Source organism: Pyrus communis, chromosome 9, assembly GCF_041283825.1.
Source record: "Pyrus communis isolate YQ-2024b chromosome 9, ASM4128382v1, whole genome shotgun sequence".
NCBI lineage: Eukaryota > Viridiplantae > Streptophyta > Magnoliopsida > Rosales > Rosaceae > Pyrus > Pyrus communis.
Genome location: NC_142573.1, coordinates 9980585 through 9996418, shown reverse-complemented (window position 1 = coordinate 9996418; position 15834 = coordinate 9980585). Strand labels below are relative to the sequence as shown.

Here is a 15834-nt window from a genome sequence, read left to right as displayed (position 1 = left end):
GTTCAGTTTTATCTGGTGCTGGAAAAACTGTAGTCATGCTATCGTTTACTTGCAATGCAATTGCACGCAACTTGTTAAGTATTGGATAGTGCTAGCCACACTTCAATTTTTACTTCTCATACACCTCTTTCAACTTTCAATTGTCGGATTGGATGAAGTGAAGAAGATAGTAGGAAAAAAATTAATAAGGGTGTGTGGGAGGTAAAAATGGATGTGAATAGTAACCTCCTAACCCTTTTGTTGGAAAAATGATCTTGGTTCGTGTGGATAACAAGTCGAGAGGAATGCTAAGAAGATTCTATCAAAAGTGGGACTCTCTATGTATTCTTTGTCGCCTCATGTTTTAGGCACAACGTTTTATAATGTTAGCACAGAAATTGACGTTAAACTATGAGGTAACAGAAATTCCATGAAGAGTCCCACTCTGAGAGTTTCCTTACATTTCTCGCTAGTCAATAATTGGATTTTTCAAAATTTGAGGCATTTTCTAGGGACTCTCATGGACAAATTCTATATATACTAAAAGCCGGTGGATTGGCACTGTTCATTAACAGTGCCAATCCGGTTTTGCCCCTGATCTAACGCATGGTTTTCAGCCCTTTAAGAGATGCTACATGAATTGGCGATTTTACCACTTGGTAGAGTGAGTCTACATACGGGAAGGTGCTCGAACCCTCTCTCATTTTCTTCCGTTGCTTTTCCCTTTCGCCTGCTCTCTGTTTCTCTCTGCTTTTCTCCCTGTTCGATCTTCGTGTTTCCTTGCTTAACTCTCTTCCATTTTCTTCCGTCGCTTTTCCCTTTCTCTTCCTCTCTGTTTCCGTGCTTTTCTCCCTGCGTCAATCCTTCGTGTTTCCCTGCTTCTCTCTCTGCGTCGATCGTGTGTCGTATAAAGAGTTTCTTTTCCGGGTGATTGCACTGTTTCAGGTGGTTTCTCTGCTTATATTTTTTTTGTCTTTTTTTTGATTGGGAAGAAATTTGCAGATCGATCGCTGTAAAATTAAAGTCTTTGCGTTTTGCACTGATTGTTTCCTTTCTTTTTTTTTTTTTTTTTTTTTTTTTTTTTTGTTTGATGTTTTCAGTGTGGTGGTTTGATCTGATTGGGTTTTTTTGTTTCAGGAAAATTGGTGTGCGAATTTTAGGATTTTTGTGTACAACCTTGCAAACCCCTTCTGATTAAGGTCTCTGAGTTTTTTCTCCAAAACTTTTCTTCTTTTTTTTTCGATGATTTGTGTGTGGTTGTTCCATCTAATTCGAATTTTCGTTTTAGGAAATCTTGGTCTTCGAGATTTAGGGTTTTCGTCTAGATCGATTGCTCGATCGATGTAAAATTAAAGTCCACTGTTTTTTTTTTTTTTTTTTTTCTCTCTCTCTCTCTCTCTCTAAAACTCTGTTTTACTGTGTTGTTTCTGTTGCATTGGTGGTGTTTGCTTGGTTTTGTTCTCTGGTCTCATAAATTGAATAGTTTTTTTTTTTTAGTGGTTTCGTGCTATCTTGAACTCCAAGTGGAAAGCCCAGGGAGCAGAAAATGGACAATCACTATTATTATTGGTTTTTATATTTATTTTAAACTCATTTTAATTAATTAATATTTTGACCAATTAATTTGAAATATGTGGTGAAATGATCATATATAATTAAGTTTATTAGTTTGCTAATTTTTTTTTTTTTTTTTTGGGTGTGTTTTAGTAGGTGGATCGGATTTGAAGTATTTTTTAGGGTGGGTAAAAAGGTTGAGCGGAGTTGGGAAAATTCCTAAGGTAAAGTTCTTATGCCCTTCTCTGTCTTTTAAAACGAAGCCTTTAGGCACACAACTTCGTTTTTCCAAGTTTTTTTTTTTTTGTGCTGCTGTTAAGAGTCGATTACTTTTTAGGCACACAAGTGATCATATGGATTAGAATTTGACGAAATTACACTGATTCAGATGATATTGATCAAAAGAATGAGTTAGAAACTGAAAATTACAATAGTTACAGAGGTTTTTGGAATCAATTTTTTTGTTTTTTTTTTACAGTTAAATCTGTTGATTAGTTGATGTGGAAAGAGTTTTTGGTTGATTACTTATGTGCATAATACCTATTAGTCTTTTTTCCTATGTAGCTACAAACTTATCAATTTGATGTCACTATTCATTAACAGTGAATGCATTGCAAGAAATAAATGACAACTATTTGTTTAATCCTTGGTATAATATATTCCACCATAACATGTTAACAATTGTTTTAAACCAACATGATCTTACCCCATTTCCAAACCAAATTAAAAAGTACGGATCAACTCACATGTTAAAAAAATTATAAATTTAAAGAACTAAATTTAACAACCATTGCCTGTTTAGTTTAACACAGATTTCCTCTGTTCGATTACCAAAAAAATGCTCAGAAATAAAACAACTTAATTTCCGTGCTATTATTGTGATGGATGTTTATTTTAACTAGCTTTTAAGTTTTTAACTTATGAATTTAAGATCTTCAATTTTAATATTTAAACATTAATGTTTTTTTTAGTGCAGTGGTTAAAGAAGAGTAGAAGAAACGTTCTGTTTATTCCTCCAGAAAAGATTAAGAAAGGTGAGTTGATCATAGGATTTAAATTTTAACGATTCAACTTTAAATGCTAGCATATGATGGTACATTGAAGATGGTATTTCAACTTTGAGTTTTAACTCTTTACTGTTATTTTTTTTATTTGGTCTTTGGCATGCCATCATACATAATAACATAACTTAGCATTTACCAAAAGATTTAAACATGTAAACTAACTTAGCATTTACATTTTTCTTTTACAGTTGGTGGTCACAAATCAACTGACTCAACTTTATATCAACATTGGAGCATGCCTTACAAGTGTAAATCAACTTTTTTATTCTATTTTATAGAATGAATTAAGTTCTGAAGTTTATATATTCTGAAACCGTGTTTGTCACTGGAAGTTACGCAGCTATGCAGAGGGTTACGTAGTGGAACTTGGATTTCAAAGATCACAGTGAACAGGGTGATAGGTGTATTTCCTCATTTTTTACCATTTTAGAACTTATATTAGTGATAAATTAATTCGAATCATGTGGCATGAACTTAAAGCTCTGTTTGGGAAAGTGGGCTCTTTACCCCAAAGATGCTTGCTTTTGGTAATATTTGGAATTGTGCTTCTAAGCTGTTTTTCAAGCTTTTGGCCATACAAAATGGAGCTAAGTCGAACAGCTCTTCAGTTGCATTGTAGTTGCTTTCCTAAATTGATTGTTCATTTGTTGAAAAAAATTTAAGGGCGAAAATTATGTTTCAAATTGGATTTAGATATGAGTATTACACATTCAAGGTGTTGAATTCATCTTTGTTTTGGTGTTTGTGGTTTTGAATGTCATTTAGTGCAGTATAGCTTTAACTTAAATGTGGTTCTGTATATCTTAAGTACTCATTTGGATTTTGAGCAGTAGGAGAGAGTTTAGCACGTATTTGAGGAAATGCGAAGAACTTTTTTTGAAATGGTTAGAGTTTGAGATTCTCAGAAGGAAGCTCCTATGAGTTTTTGGTTTTTTGTGTTGATATTGAGTATATGGCTCATATGAAGTAAGAGTTTCTGGTGATAGGAATTATCGGGTATCTGCAATAATGAGAATGCAAAGTAATAGGTTTGTCATTTTTTATTTATATTAATTTCTTATTGTTTTGTAGATTAATAATTATGCATCTGATTATATTTTATTGTGTTAATGTATAGCAAAATAGAGTGAGAGTGAAGAATGAATAAGGGTAAGATTTTCAAACTATCCAAGGGCTTTAGTATAATAAAATGTCTCGACAATTTTACCTTATTTTTTCCTATTTACTTTAAAAAAAATTTAGCCTCTCAAATCCATTTTGTGCATTAGTTTTAAATTTTCACTTTAATCTCATTAGTTTGATTCTAATTCAATAAATTTATGTAACATACAGTTTTCTATTAGAAAAATAATTGACCTTTGAATAGAAGACGTTGTCTTGCTTGATATTACTAGACTAGCAGGTCAAAAGATCAACCTTTTCCTATCTCTAAATGTTGATTCCTCTCTATTCAACAGAGTAATTCCTTTTTATTTTCAAGCCTTGAATTTTATAAACTATTACATTTTAAAAGTGTAAGTTGATGATTACATCTGTCCATTTCTTGAAAAAAATTAAATTATCAGATGATGTCTCATGATACCAACTCCCCTTACTAGGGCATTATGAATCCAGTCGAATGTAACCTTCTCATTCCCTTTTCCCAACATTTAGAATAATTTTTTTATCATGCATATTACCGTTCTTCATTCTAGATTTGATTCGTTTAGTATTAAAGCTGATGCAAGGATTAATATCTCATTGTACCACTGCAGCTATTACCACAGTTGTCACAATTGCAGAGATTCTCAAAAACAATAGATTTGCTGTTGAGAAAAGTAAGACATCTGCTTTTATTTTCCTCCTTTCAAAATGAGACAATCAAATTAATAAGTGTGGAATATCATGTTTATGACATCTTACTTATTAAGAAAAAACTTTACATGTGCAATTATTAAAAAATATCTAATTGCGTAACAATTAGTTTTTTGGGCTAGGGTTTTTGAGTTATTTCACGATTCTCTCTCCTCTTTATTTTTTTTTAATTACATGTAATAGTTTATGGTCAATGTGATTCCGTATCTATTTGATTAATTATATTCTTAGATTATGTAGGAAGAGTAGCAAGTAGCAATGATGATGCTTTTTAAGTCAGTTACTCTTCTTATTACAGACAAAGTCATTCGGATAATAGCCTTGCATATAACATCCTTTCAGAAGCAATCCATATGTCCATATTGGTAAGCATCGTTTTCCTATTTTTCTTTTATTATATATTTTCAAAGTGTAGTATTTTGACCAATAATTTGTTATTACAAGGGATTTAGATTTTTTATACGTGAACAATTTTTTTGAAGTGTTAATTAAAATGGTTAATTGATGGGTATTACTTACCTATGCATATTCTTGCTTAGTATTTACTATGCACATGCATATTCATGTTATACCAAGTATAATGTTCACTGTCATTCACTTAATCACCGGATATTTAAAAATATTTTTTTCTTTCCATTTTTTCTTGCTGAAGTGTTAAGCAATATAAACTAATACAAATTTGGTTTTTTCATTGTTAATCTACTCATGCTAGGGATAATTTGAGCTTTTACAGTCTTTTGAACATTTTTCATATTTAACTTGCAGGATCAATGTCACTATACACTTTTCTGCAACTGTTTGTTCTGTCTTTCTCCCTTCCTTTGTGTAATTTTAGTCAATTGAACTACTCTTTTTAACTTAAGATTGAACTGAAGTGCTAAGAACTTAGTTAAATAAAAGTTTACATTGGTTTGATGACATTTAGGTGTTCAGTGTTAGGTGCATGATTATTAGCTCCACGACCATTAGATACATGATCTTTCATATGTTTTTACTATAACATATCATAATCCCGCAGCATCGCGCGGGTAGCACTTTCTAGTAAATTACTACAATCCGATTGCGTTGTCACAAACAATTTAAAATCCGATCGTTGTTACTTGTTCAATTCTGTTACTTGCACTAAAAGGCATCTGCATTCTTTTGAATATTTATATGTTGCCCCTCACTTATATAACTCTATACAATTTGGAACAGAGAATCAGGTGAGAAAAAAAGGGTAATCGAAACAGTAAAGAGAGAGTTAATGGCAGAGAGTGCAGTGAAGTTTCTGCTCGACAAGGTTGCACTATTTTTCGAAAATGATCTGCAACTTTTGGGAGGGGTTAGGGAAGAAATCGTGTATCTGAGAGGGGAACTGGAGCGCATGACTGCGTTTCTGAGGGTTGCTGATGCTTTTGAAGAGAGTGATGAGGAAGTCAAAGTATGGGTGAAGCAAGTAAGAGACATTGCTCACGACAGCGAAGATGTTCTGGACGAATTTACACTTCTCCAGGCACATGATCATGGGAAGGGGTTATACAGTTCCATCCATAGGTTCTCGTGTTGCATTAAGAACATGAAATCTCAATACCCAATTGCTGCTGAGTTACAAGGCATCAACTTGAGAATCAGAAAAATCTCGGAGGTTTATAGGAGACCAGGTCACAAGTTTAATATGGTCGAACAAGGTTCAGGCTCTTCAACTGCAGGTCAAATGTGGGAGGACCATTGTGGTGATGCTCTACTATTGGAGAAAACTGATATAGTTTACATTGATGAGCCTATAAAGTAGATGGTAGGGTGGCTTGTCATCGGTGGTTCCGGACGAGAAGTAATTTCTGTGGCTGGAATGGGAGGACTAAGGAAGACAACCTTGGCGAAGCAAGTCTATGATGCAGCAGAAGTGAAGAAGCATTTCAAAGTAAGCGCTTGGATCACGGTTATGCAGTCTTTTAAACTCGGGGAACTCCTCGAAGACATGATTCAACAACTCCACAAAGTCATCCGAAGGCCAGTTCCGCAAGGAACAAAAAATATGAACAACAATCAATTGAAAACAATAATCAAGGCCTTCCTGCAGAAAATGAGGTACCTAATTGTTCTCGACGATGTGTGGGACATGGACGGATGGGCCTCTCTGAAGTATGCCTTACCTAACAATACTTGTGGTAGTCGAGTCATACTAACTACTCGAAAAGCTGATGTAGCCTCGACAACTAGCAAAGAATCTGGAGGTAGAGTCTTTAATTTGGAGCCCTTGCTGCAGTTGTAGTCATGGGAGCTTCTATGCAAGAAGACATTCCAGGGGAACTTGTGCCCTCCTTATTTAAAGGAAATCAGTAAATCTATCTTAAGAAAGTGTGAGGGGCTGCCTCTTGCTATTGTGGCAGTCAGCGGTGTTTTGGCTACCAAAGACAAGCGCAGGATTGACGAGTGGGATATGGTTGGCCATAACCTTGGTGCTGAAATGAGCGCAGGATTGACGAGTGGGATATGGTTGGCCATAACCTTGGTGCTGAAATGGAGGGCAATGACAAACTCAAGGACTTGAAAAAAGTACTTTTACTCAGCTTTAATGACTTACCTTACTATCTCAAGTCTTGCTTCTTGTACTTGAGCACCTAATCGAGAATATGAGACTTGTTCGGTTATGGATGGCAGAGGGTTTTATCGAAGCAAAACAAGGCAAAACACTAGGAAGATGTTGCAGAGGACTACCTCAATGAACTGGTGAATAGAAGCATGATTCAAGTAGCGGAGAAAACGTCCAATGGAAGAGTCAAAAGTTTTCGTGTCCATGATCTTCTCCGTGAGATTATCACCTCCAAGATAAGAGATCAGGACTTTGCTACAATAGCTAAAGAGCAAAACATACCATGGCCTGATAAAGTCTGATGCCTGTCATTGCATAACTCTTTGCAATACATACAGAAAAGCAGGTCCGGTTCTCAACTACGTTCTTTGTTTATGTTCAAGAGTTACTGAGAAGCCACTACTGCAAACAATTTTTCCTGGAGGTTTTAGCCTTCTTACTGTGTTGGATTTGCAAAGCACACCTCTAAATGTTTTTCCAGTTGAAGCTGTCAACCTTTTCTTTTTGAAGTATCTAAGCTTGAAAGGTATCGGGGTGAAAACCATTCTGAAATTTATAGGGACGCTTCAGAACCTGGAGACTTTGGATCTGAAGCATTCTCTGGTCACTGAACTCCCAGGTGAAATTCTGAAGCTTCAACTTCTATGTCATCTTTTAGTATATCGTTATGAATTTTTACGTAGAGAAATTTTTCAGACAAAATGTGGCTTTAAGTTGCTTGCAAACATAGGGGCTTTAACTTGCCTTCAAAAGCTTTGTTTCATTGAGGTAAACCAAGATGGAGGTGCCATATTAAGGGAGCTAGGGAAACTAATTCAGTTGAGACGGTTAGGCATTGTACATTTGAGGAAACAAGACGGAAAGGCTCTATGTTCATCCGTCGAAAAGCTGACCACACTTCGCGCTTTGTCCATAACTTTGGTAGAAGAGGATGAGATCATTGACCTGCAACATATTTATTCTCCCCCTCCACTGCTTCAGCGCTTATACTTGCAAGGACGATTGGACACATTGCCTCACTGGATACCTTCTATAGACAGCCTTGTCAAGTTACATCTGAAATGGAGTAGGTTAAAGGACAATCCCTTTGTATTCCTTCAGTATCTGCCCATCCTAGTACATCTCGAATTATCTCAGGTGTCTGAAGGAGACACATTGTGTTTTGGAGCTGGAGGATTTAAGAAACTCAAACATTTAGGCATTGGTGAGTTTGATGAGCTTAGATGTATAGAGGTGCAGGTGGGAGCAATGCCGTCCGTTGAAAAGCTTAGTATCCAGCACTGTAAGTAGTTAGAGAAGGTGCCATCCGGGATTGAACACCTGAACAAGCTGAAGGTGCTTGAATTATTTTATATGCCAGAAAAGTTAGTCAAGACACTGACTCCACATGAACAAGGCAACGATTATTGGAAGGTTGCGCATGTCCCGGAAATTTATTTCACCAACTTGAGAGAGTCCCGGTGGAGTTCTACCCTTTGGAGGGTTTGAATGAAGGAGAAAACTTTCCTCAAATCATTTCTCTCGTGAAGAGCAATGAACTTGAAACTCGTTGGAAGTAATGTTTTACTTCACCTGATCAGTTTGATATTACTAAAGGAGATGCTGCATACATTGTAAATTACTGTAAATACTCTTGTAGATAGTTGCAAATACTCTTGTAAATAATCTTGATCAGTTTGATATTCATGTATGCATTATATATATTTTGATGCCTTGGATTGCTCATGATGTAGAACAAGTAACCAAAATTTGGAATTTCAAAAGGGATACCAGGACAGAACAAGAGTTGGGTTTCAAGGTACGAGAAATAGAGGAATTTTAGAACTGGAAGACACGAATGATTTGAAGTTGGTTTTGGAAGATGTCAATGACAACTTCTACTATGTTATAAGAGAAGGGAAAAGTTCATTCGATACCATGAACGCGTATAAAGCCCTTCTCATATACATCCAACATCTTACATACTAGTCGCATTACCAATTATTGTGAAAAACACGTCGTATTCAAAACTTTCACATAACCTACGTCCCCAGATTTTGTGTCATAAAATAGTATATGCATACAAGAATCTCTATAAAATTATCTCATCCCACATCACGTGAGCTACAAAATATGAGAAAATTAGAAATTTAAATTTTAGAAGATGAGGGACACATAGAGTTTTGGTAATGTGAAGCCACAAAATCTTAATTTCCCTTGGAGGAGGAGCTAGGGAATATATGCAAATTTTTCCTGTTGATGGCAGCACGGTTGTTCTTGGGCAAAAGGAAGAAGAAAGGATTTAAGATAAATCAAGTAATTTGGAGAGCGACGCGCCTACCATGCCATAGATATATAGAACACACGAATACTCTCCTGTATCACCTCATCCTGTGAACAACATGTAACGGGTACGAGATATGAAAGGGGAACCCAGAAGTGCTGATTCTTTAGGTGTTCCCACTATTCAGAAGATATGTTTTACCTAATGACCGTGAGATAACACCATGGTAGCCACTTGACAACAAGGTTCTCACATAAAAACTGACCAAGCCGAGGACATTTCCACAAATTATCTCACATAATGATCAATTAACTATCCAATTTTTTTCTCGAGAAACTTTAAATCGGAATTTATACCGTGAAATTGTAATTTTTTTTTTAACTTGAAAGGGAGAGACTTTTCGCTTAATTGGTTAAGAGCATTCATCTTTGCAACCAAGGTTTGGAGTTCCATTAACCCCTCCTGACCCCACCATCGCGTGTATCACTTTCAAAACCAAAAACTTTAGAGAGAGACTATATTTTTTGATGAGACCATTAGCCGGTTATTATCTTATTATAATTAGATCCATCATGCAAATCACAATCCTGAAGGCTAAAGCCTCCAAAACCTACCAACTTAACTGGCTCCCAATGTAAACAAAGGAAAAACCATGCACGGCTATACCTAATTGAAACCAAGATCTACTTATTTCCTGTAAAAATTATCATCTCAACCGCCTACTCGGTTACTACTGCCTTGATCCAGCTGCTTTAGGAGCAGCAGCAGTAGCACAGCTGCTCTTGAGGTATGTAGGAATGGAAGGAAACAATGGGAACAACTTCGGCAAGCAATTCTGATCAACTTCGATGAAAGCCTTGCAACAAGCAGGGCCTAGTGCAAATTTACCGGTCAAGATTGTGGTATAAATTTCCGATGCACACCCTGGAATGTTCTGAAGTGAAGACCAGCACTTTGCTACCTCACCCGGGGTTCCCGGCGGAGAAAGCCCTGGAATCCCAGGAGGGAATAGGCCTGGGATGCCGGTTGGCAGCAGACTTGGGGTCCCTGGCGGGAATAGGCTTGGGATGGTCGGGAAGGGCGGTGGTGGCACATCCGCCCCGGTTGCTGCACATGTTGCCAGTAGGAGTAGTGAAAGTAGTGCTTGAGCTTGTCTAGACATGGCTATTAGGAAGCTTGGAACTTCTCTTTTGTGCTATCCCAGAAAAAGGGTTTGGCAGATTGGACGTGTTGATGTTGGAGAAGATACAGGGTAAGGATTTATATAGAAATTTTGATGCTCGGGGAGTAGGTTACAAATGGAATTAAATTTTGTACAGTTTTAATGCAGTTTTCTATGTTTTGACGAGCGTTAGTACTAGAGTAAAACGTTATAACTGTTGGACAGGTTCTGAAATTTATTGTCATTCATTCTTTCCTAGTAAATTACCAGTAAATGCTTTTAAGCTTGTCTCATTTGTACCAATATGGTTTAGTATTAATACATAGATATATACACATTATTACATGAGTGAACTGGTAACACTATGCGACAATGTCTTAAGCAAAACAGTTAAAAGTTGTCATACTCATTCGATCACCGCACAACAAATCGGTAGAGAGGGAACACAACTTACAGCAAACAGTGATGAACAACGAAACATCATCCATAACTTGAATGATTTTTGCAACTTAGTAATATGGTCTAATAGTATTCCTCTTCATTTGTAAGTGAGAGGTCTTAGATTTGATTTTCACCAAATGCAATTTTTTTTTTTTTTAACAAATGATATTATCTAACGCTAAAATGGTGAGAGAGTGAGCTAAGTTACACAATGGGTTAGCAATATTATGGTTTAAATTTTGTAAGATCTCACATCGCCCAGGGGAGTGATCTTCATATGTATATTCTCATTCCTACCCAGCACGAGGCCTTTTGGGAGCTCACTGGCTTCGGGTTCCATGGGAACTCCGAAGTTAAGCGAGTAGCGCGCGAGAGCATTCCCAGGATAGGTGACCCACTAGGAAGTTCTTGTGTGAGTTCCCAGAAACAAAATCGTGAGGGCGTCATCAGGGCCCAAAGCGGACAATATCGTGCTACGGTGAAGTCGAGCTCGGGATGTGGTGGGGGCCCGGGCTGGGATGTGACAATTTGGTATTAGAGTCTAACCCTGGTCGTGGTGTGCCGACGAGGACGTTGGGCCCCTAAGGGGGGGTGGATTGTAAGATCCTACATCGCCCAGAGGAGTGATCTTTATATGTATATTCTCATCCCTACCCAGCACAAGGCCTTTTGGGAGTTCATTAGCTTTGGGTTCTATCGGAACTCCGAAGTTAAGCGAGTAGCGTGCGAGAGCATTCCCAGGATGGGTGACCCACTGGGAAGTTCTCGTCTGAGTTCCCATTAACAAAACCGTGAGGGCGTGGTCGGGGCCCAAAGCGGACAATATCATGCTACCGTGGTGGAGCGGGCCCGAGATGTGGTGGACCCCGGGCCGGGATGTGACAAATTTGATTTTGGCGAGAATCGAACCTAAGACCTCACTTACAAGGGGAGGTATAACACTAGACCGTAATACTAAGTGGCTCGCCAAAGGCGAAGTTGAACCACATATTATGGAAAGCCATAATAAGACTTGGCAACTCTCCCACCCCCTTAGTGTAGATATTATCGATTGTTCCAAAACAAAAGGCTCAAATGATTTTCAAGTTCAAGCACATTGTTTTCCACCTCATAAATTCAAATAGTACTATTTATGCGAACTTGGATTTTCTTGTGTTGCAGGTTTACCAGAAAGTGCCTCCATTTTAGTGGAATTAATTTTCTCCTGTCTACATGTTCCCGATCAGATTTTCTTTAAAAAGGAATTTGAAACTAAACTCAATAAAATGATTTCCTCCACCTCCAGTAATAGTTGCGCTACAATTTATGAGAAAAATTATAAAATGAGAAGATGAGAGCATGCAGCGTAGTTGGTCATGGCCGGGAAAGGAAGGAAAGGATTTGAGTAAAAAATTTCTGGACTAGCAATGTCTTGCAGCTGTTTTATAGGACGAAAGTCTCGTCGATCATCTCATAAAACCCTTCTGTTTACTTCTCTGTGGGACAAGTAACCATGCGGGAATAGGTATAGAGAGAGAGAGAGGATTGGCGTACTTCTTTAGTATATTTACATGGACATCCAGATAAAAACTGAAATGTTGATGGTAAAACTTGGATTCATCAAATTTACCATGCGGGCGTAGGTACAAATGACATACAATTCAACTGAAAACACATTACAATGATCAACTGTACATACTTCATGAATAATTACAGTAAACTCCTTTTCGGTTGTAATCTTGAACTCGGATAGAAGTCCTTCAACCTCGCTAACCAGGTTGCATCTCTACAGCTCTTGACCTTGACAAAATGCCTTTCATCAATGTATCTTTCGTCGTCCTACATACATTTTACAAGACTAAATGAGCCTGCGTATCCCAGCAACCAAGGTATTATTAGCTTTCAAGCAATGGCTTAGTTTAGCAAATAGTAAAATTCAAGGAACAGTCCATCTATAAGCTGCTTATCAGGAAAGCATAAGCAATACAACATAAAAAGCAGTATCATTCACAACCAGATTTTAAGTCTTTTGTCCTAAGATCAGCCCCCATGGCATCAACTCATTTCAGGTTAAAATCACCGTTATACTAAAGGATCAAGTTTGAAGCTCTCCAAATCCAACTTTTATGACATAGAGATAGATGAATTCAACTATTAATGATATTATTAGGATCCATAATAAGAGCACACACAAACCTCTCCTAAAAATTTAACAGTGGTCGGTGAACTAACTACGGCCCTAAACGCCAGCTTTAAATCAGGATGAACAAGGTCAAAATAGATGTTATCAGCACAGACTGTAATTCAGTATGCTCCATACAGAACTATTGATCAACCTAATTAGTATTCGGAAATATATTTTCTACCTTAGGAAAGATGAAAGCATTTCTCTTTAGTCTTTGAATATGAAGCAGCTTAACTTCGGTAATCTTAAACTTCCACAAAAATCCTAGGTTAATCCAGTTTAACCCCAAATTAGTTTGATTATTTGTTGTTAAAACCATTATACTCCACGGGATGAAACCCAACGTAATGGCATTGAGTTTTACTAATTGAGTAAACATATTTCTTGTCAACAATACAGAACTCAGCCAATTGTTCTTAAAACTCACCTCAGATGCCGCTTTTGAGAACTATATGGTTCATCCCTCCTCATCCTCAGACTTGGACACATTGTCAGAACTTTGATCCCCGGTCTCTGTCGGTTGGGGATTGGGCACATCATCAGAACTCTGAACCACAATCACAGGCTCCATCAGTTGTGGAGATGTACCTACAAAGAAAAGGAAAGCATAGCATAAGCAACCACTGTAAGAAAATCATTTATTATACAAAAGATTTCAATACTTTTTATCACAAAAGCTCTTAATCCATCCAATGCCCCAAAAGACATACATTATAAAAAATAAAAAATAAAAGCCAGAATAATTCCTTTATCTTAATCATTCTAGCTACTTTTTATCATTAACAAATCAAGATCAATGCCTAAAAATATGATCAATCCGTAAACGCTTTTAGATTTTTGATATTCTCACCTAAAGAGAGAAAAATGCATAATTCAGAACCAAACCCAGATGCAGAAACGAATTAGATGATTCAATTAAATCAACCACAACGCAAAATAATAAATTTCCAATCCCAATTAATTGAAGGATAAAAACCCAATTTTGAACAGAACCCAATTCATAAAATCGAAAAACGGAAGCAAACCTTCGATAAAATAAGCAGAAGAAGGCCATCCTCTAACAGTGGTCATAGACATGGTCTCCTCCTCACTCAGAGGGTTAGCCAACTTATCGACCAGCTGAGCCAGGCCGTGCGATCTCGACCGTGGGGGAGGGACCCAGTAGGAGGCGCCGGGCAGAAAGGGGAGCCAATCGGGCGCGGATCGGCGGACGATGATCCGGTGGATGGCGTCCTCGAGCTTGCGCAGAAGGGGATCGGAAGGCGAGTCGGCGGAGGAGTCGGTTGGTGGGTCATGGTGAAAAGGGAGGGTGGATTGGGCGCGCAGGTTTATTAGGCGGGAGGAGGAGGGCGGCGTTGATTTGGAGGAGAGGTGGCGGGTTAGGGTAAGGGTTTGAGAAATCGACCTTGCCATTGATGACAGAATTGCTAGAGAGAGGGGAGATTTTGAGGGGGTGTTTGGATAAGAGGAAAATATCAAGAGCAAATTTAGGTGTGTTTGCGAGAAAGAGAGTGCTGGATGGTGTGAGAGAGAGACGGTGGACTGGTGGGGGGAGGGAGGAGCGAGAGGGTTATATAGGTACATTCCCGACCGTACCGTCAAAAGCTTTTTTTTATTGGTGAATTCTTTATATTTTTTTTTTTTTTTTTTTTACTATTTTTTTTTTTTTTTTTGTTATTGATGAGTTGGTCAATTTGGAACACCCAAAGACTTTATATTCTTTTTTGTTATTGCATTCAGATTAAGAAAAAATGGAACTTTCGTTTTGAATTAAAATTTTTTATGATGTTTAGAACAAAACAATATAGACGTGTGAAAATTAATTTATGTCTTCTGTTTTTCACTCTGTCACCGTTGCATTTACGTATAATTGTTTTTTGTTAGAATTTTGCTGAGTAGTTGTTGATTTTAGTCCAACACAATTATTCTGCTTTTCTACGTGATTGTCTCAAATCTCAATATGGTTGACAAGTATTTTATGACGGTGTCTTGTTCAATGTGGTTGACGGTGACACTACGATGACAAACAACACGCTTTGAAGTGCTATGTGAATCTAAATACTTGTGAGTTTTAAATGTTTAGATTTTAATTTATTTTATTTGTTTTAAGGACTAGTGAGTTTTAAAATGTTTAGCTTTCACAAAAACACAAGTTTAATTTGTTGTGTTATTTGAAGTATTTACGAGAGATTTTGGTTTGCTTTGGTATGCTGCCATTTTATGTCGCTAGAGGTGATCAATATGTGTTGATGATGGTTCAAGTAGGTGGAGTTTTAGGGAAAGAGATTTTGGTTTGCTTTGGTATGCTGCCATTTTTAGGGAAAGAGATCCTCTCCTAATCTTTTCCACTAATGCCACCGAAACAAGTGATCCGGATTCTTGAAATTTGATCCAATGGCTAAAAACAGGGGGCCCTTTAAAAGTTATAATAATTTTAACCGTTTGATCAAATTTTAAAGGTCTGCATCACTTGATTAGGTGACCTTGATGGAAGAGATTAGAACAGAATCTCTTTCCTTTTTTTAGTACATCGTTTGACTTGCGGGTCATGTTTTCTCTTTTGCTATTGTATTCTTAATCATTGTATGGTCGCTAAGATTTTAAAACATTTTCAATTATTAGCACTTCAAAATAGACATTATTAGCCACTAAAAATATCTTAGATATAATAGAATTTACACAATCATATTATTGTGACAGAAAATCATTTATTAGCCATTAAAAATAGATTAGAAGTTGTTAAAACTGATAGCAACCACCTTTACTGACATCCTTATC

At 37.1% G+C, this 15834-nt stretch overlaps 2 protein-coding genes, 1 long non-coding RNA gene and 1 pseudogene across 53 annotated transcripts; 2 read left to right on the top strand and 2 right to left on the bottom strand.

The window, feature by feature from the left end:
* Window positions 1–588: 588 nt before the first annotated feature.
* Window positions 589–5371, top strand: LOC148694212 (uncharacterized). 50 transcript variants are annotated; one of them, XR_015966629.1, is made up of 11 exons: window positions 611–924; window positions 1117–1178; window positions 1687–1757; window positions 2510–2567; window positions 2786–2845; window positions 2930–2998; window positions 3715–3746; window positions 4163–4217; window positions 4352–4414; window positions 4750–4816; window positions 5217–5371. It is a non-coding gene; the product is annotated as an uncharacterized LOC148694212 (long non-coding RNA). The 50 variants fall into 50 exon arrangements; XR_015966632.1 differs by having other exon boundaries at window positions 589–924; window positions 2786–3625; window positions 4692–4816; XR_015966631.1 differs by having other exon boundaries at window positions 589–924; window positions 2786–3625; window positions 4683–4816.
* A 299-nt stretch (window positions 5372–5670) lies between these two features.
* Window positions 5671–8600, top strand: LOC148694211 (disease resistance protein RPM1-like; annotated as a pseudogene).
* Window positions 8601–9949: 1349 nt separating this feature from the next.
* Window positions 9950–10503, bottom strand: LOC137740525 (uncharacterized). Its single transcript, XM_068480374.2, has one exon. It carries the CDS (start codon window positions 10449–10451, stop codon window positions 10020–10022), a length of 432 nt encoding a protein of 143 aa, XP_068336475.2. The 5' UTR covers window positions 10452–10503; the 3' UTR covers window positions 9950–10019.
* A 1952-nt stretch (window positions 10504–12455) lies between these two features.
* Window positions 12456–14631, bottom strand: LOC137740218 (uncharacterized). Of its 2 annotated transcripts, none has more exons than XM_068480056.2 (3): window positions 14082–14631; window positions 13484–13644; window positions 12456–12710 (listed from the first exon to the last, which is right to left on the bottom strand). In XM_068480056.2, the coding sequence occupies exons 1-2, from the start codon at window positions 14467–14469 to the stop codon at window positions 13514–13516; spliced, it is 519 nt and encodes a 172-aa protein (XP_068336157.2). In that variant the 5' UTR covers window positions 14470–14631; the 3' UTR covers window positions 12456–12710; window positions 13484–13513. The 2 variants fall into 2 exon arrangements, with proteins under 2 accessions (XP_068336157.2, XP_068336156.2); XM_068480055.2 differs by having other exon boundaries at window positions 12456–12739; window positions 14082–14611.
* Between the last annotated feature and the right edge of the window lie 1203 nt (window positions 14632–15834).

Excerpts from the sequence above, each read along its gene's own strand:
- LOC137740525 (XM_068480374.2), bottom strand. The coding sequence starts at position 10,451 with ATGTCTAGACAAGCTCAAGCACTACTTTCACTACTCCTACTGGCAACA.
- LOC137740218 (XM_068480056.2), bottom strand. The coding sequence starts at position 14,469 with ATGGCAAGGTCGATTTCTCAAACCCTTACCCTAACCCGCCACCTCTCC. Across the intron at positions 13,645-14,081 it reads TTCTGCTTATTTTATCGAAG|GTACATCTCCACAACTGATG; the intron begins GTTTGCTTCCGT and ends TTTTCTTTGTAG.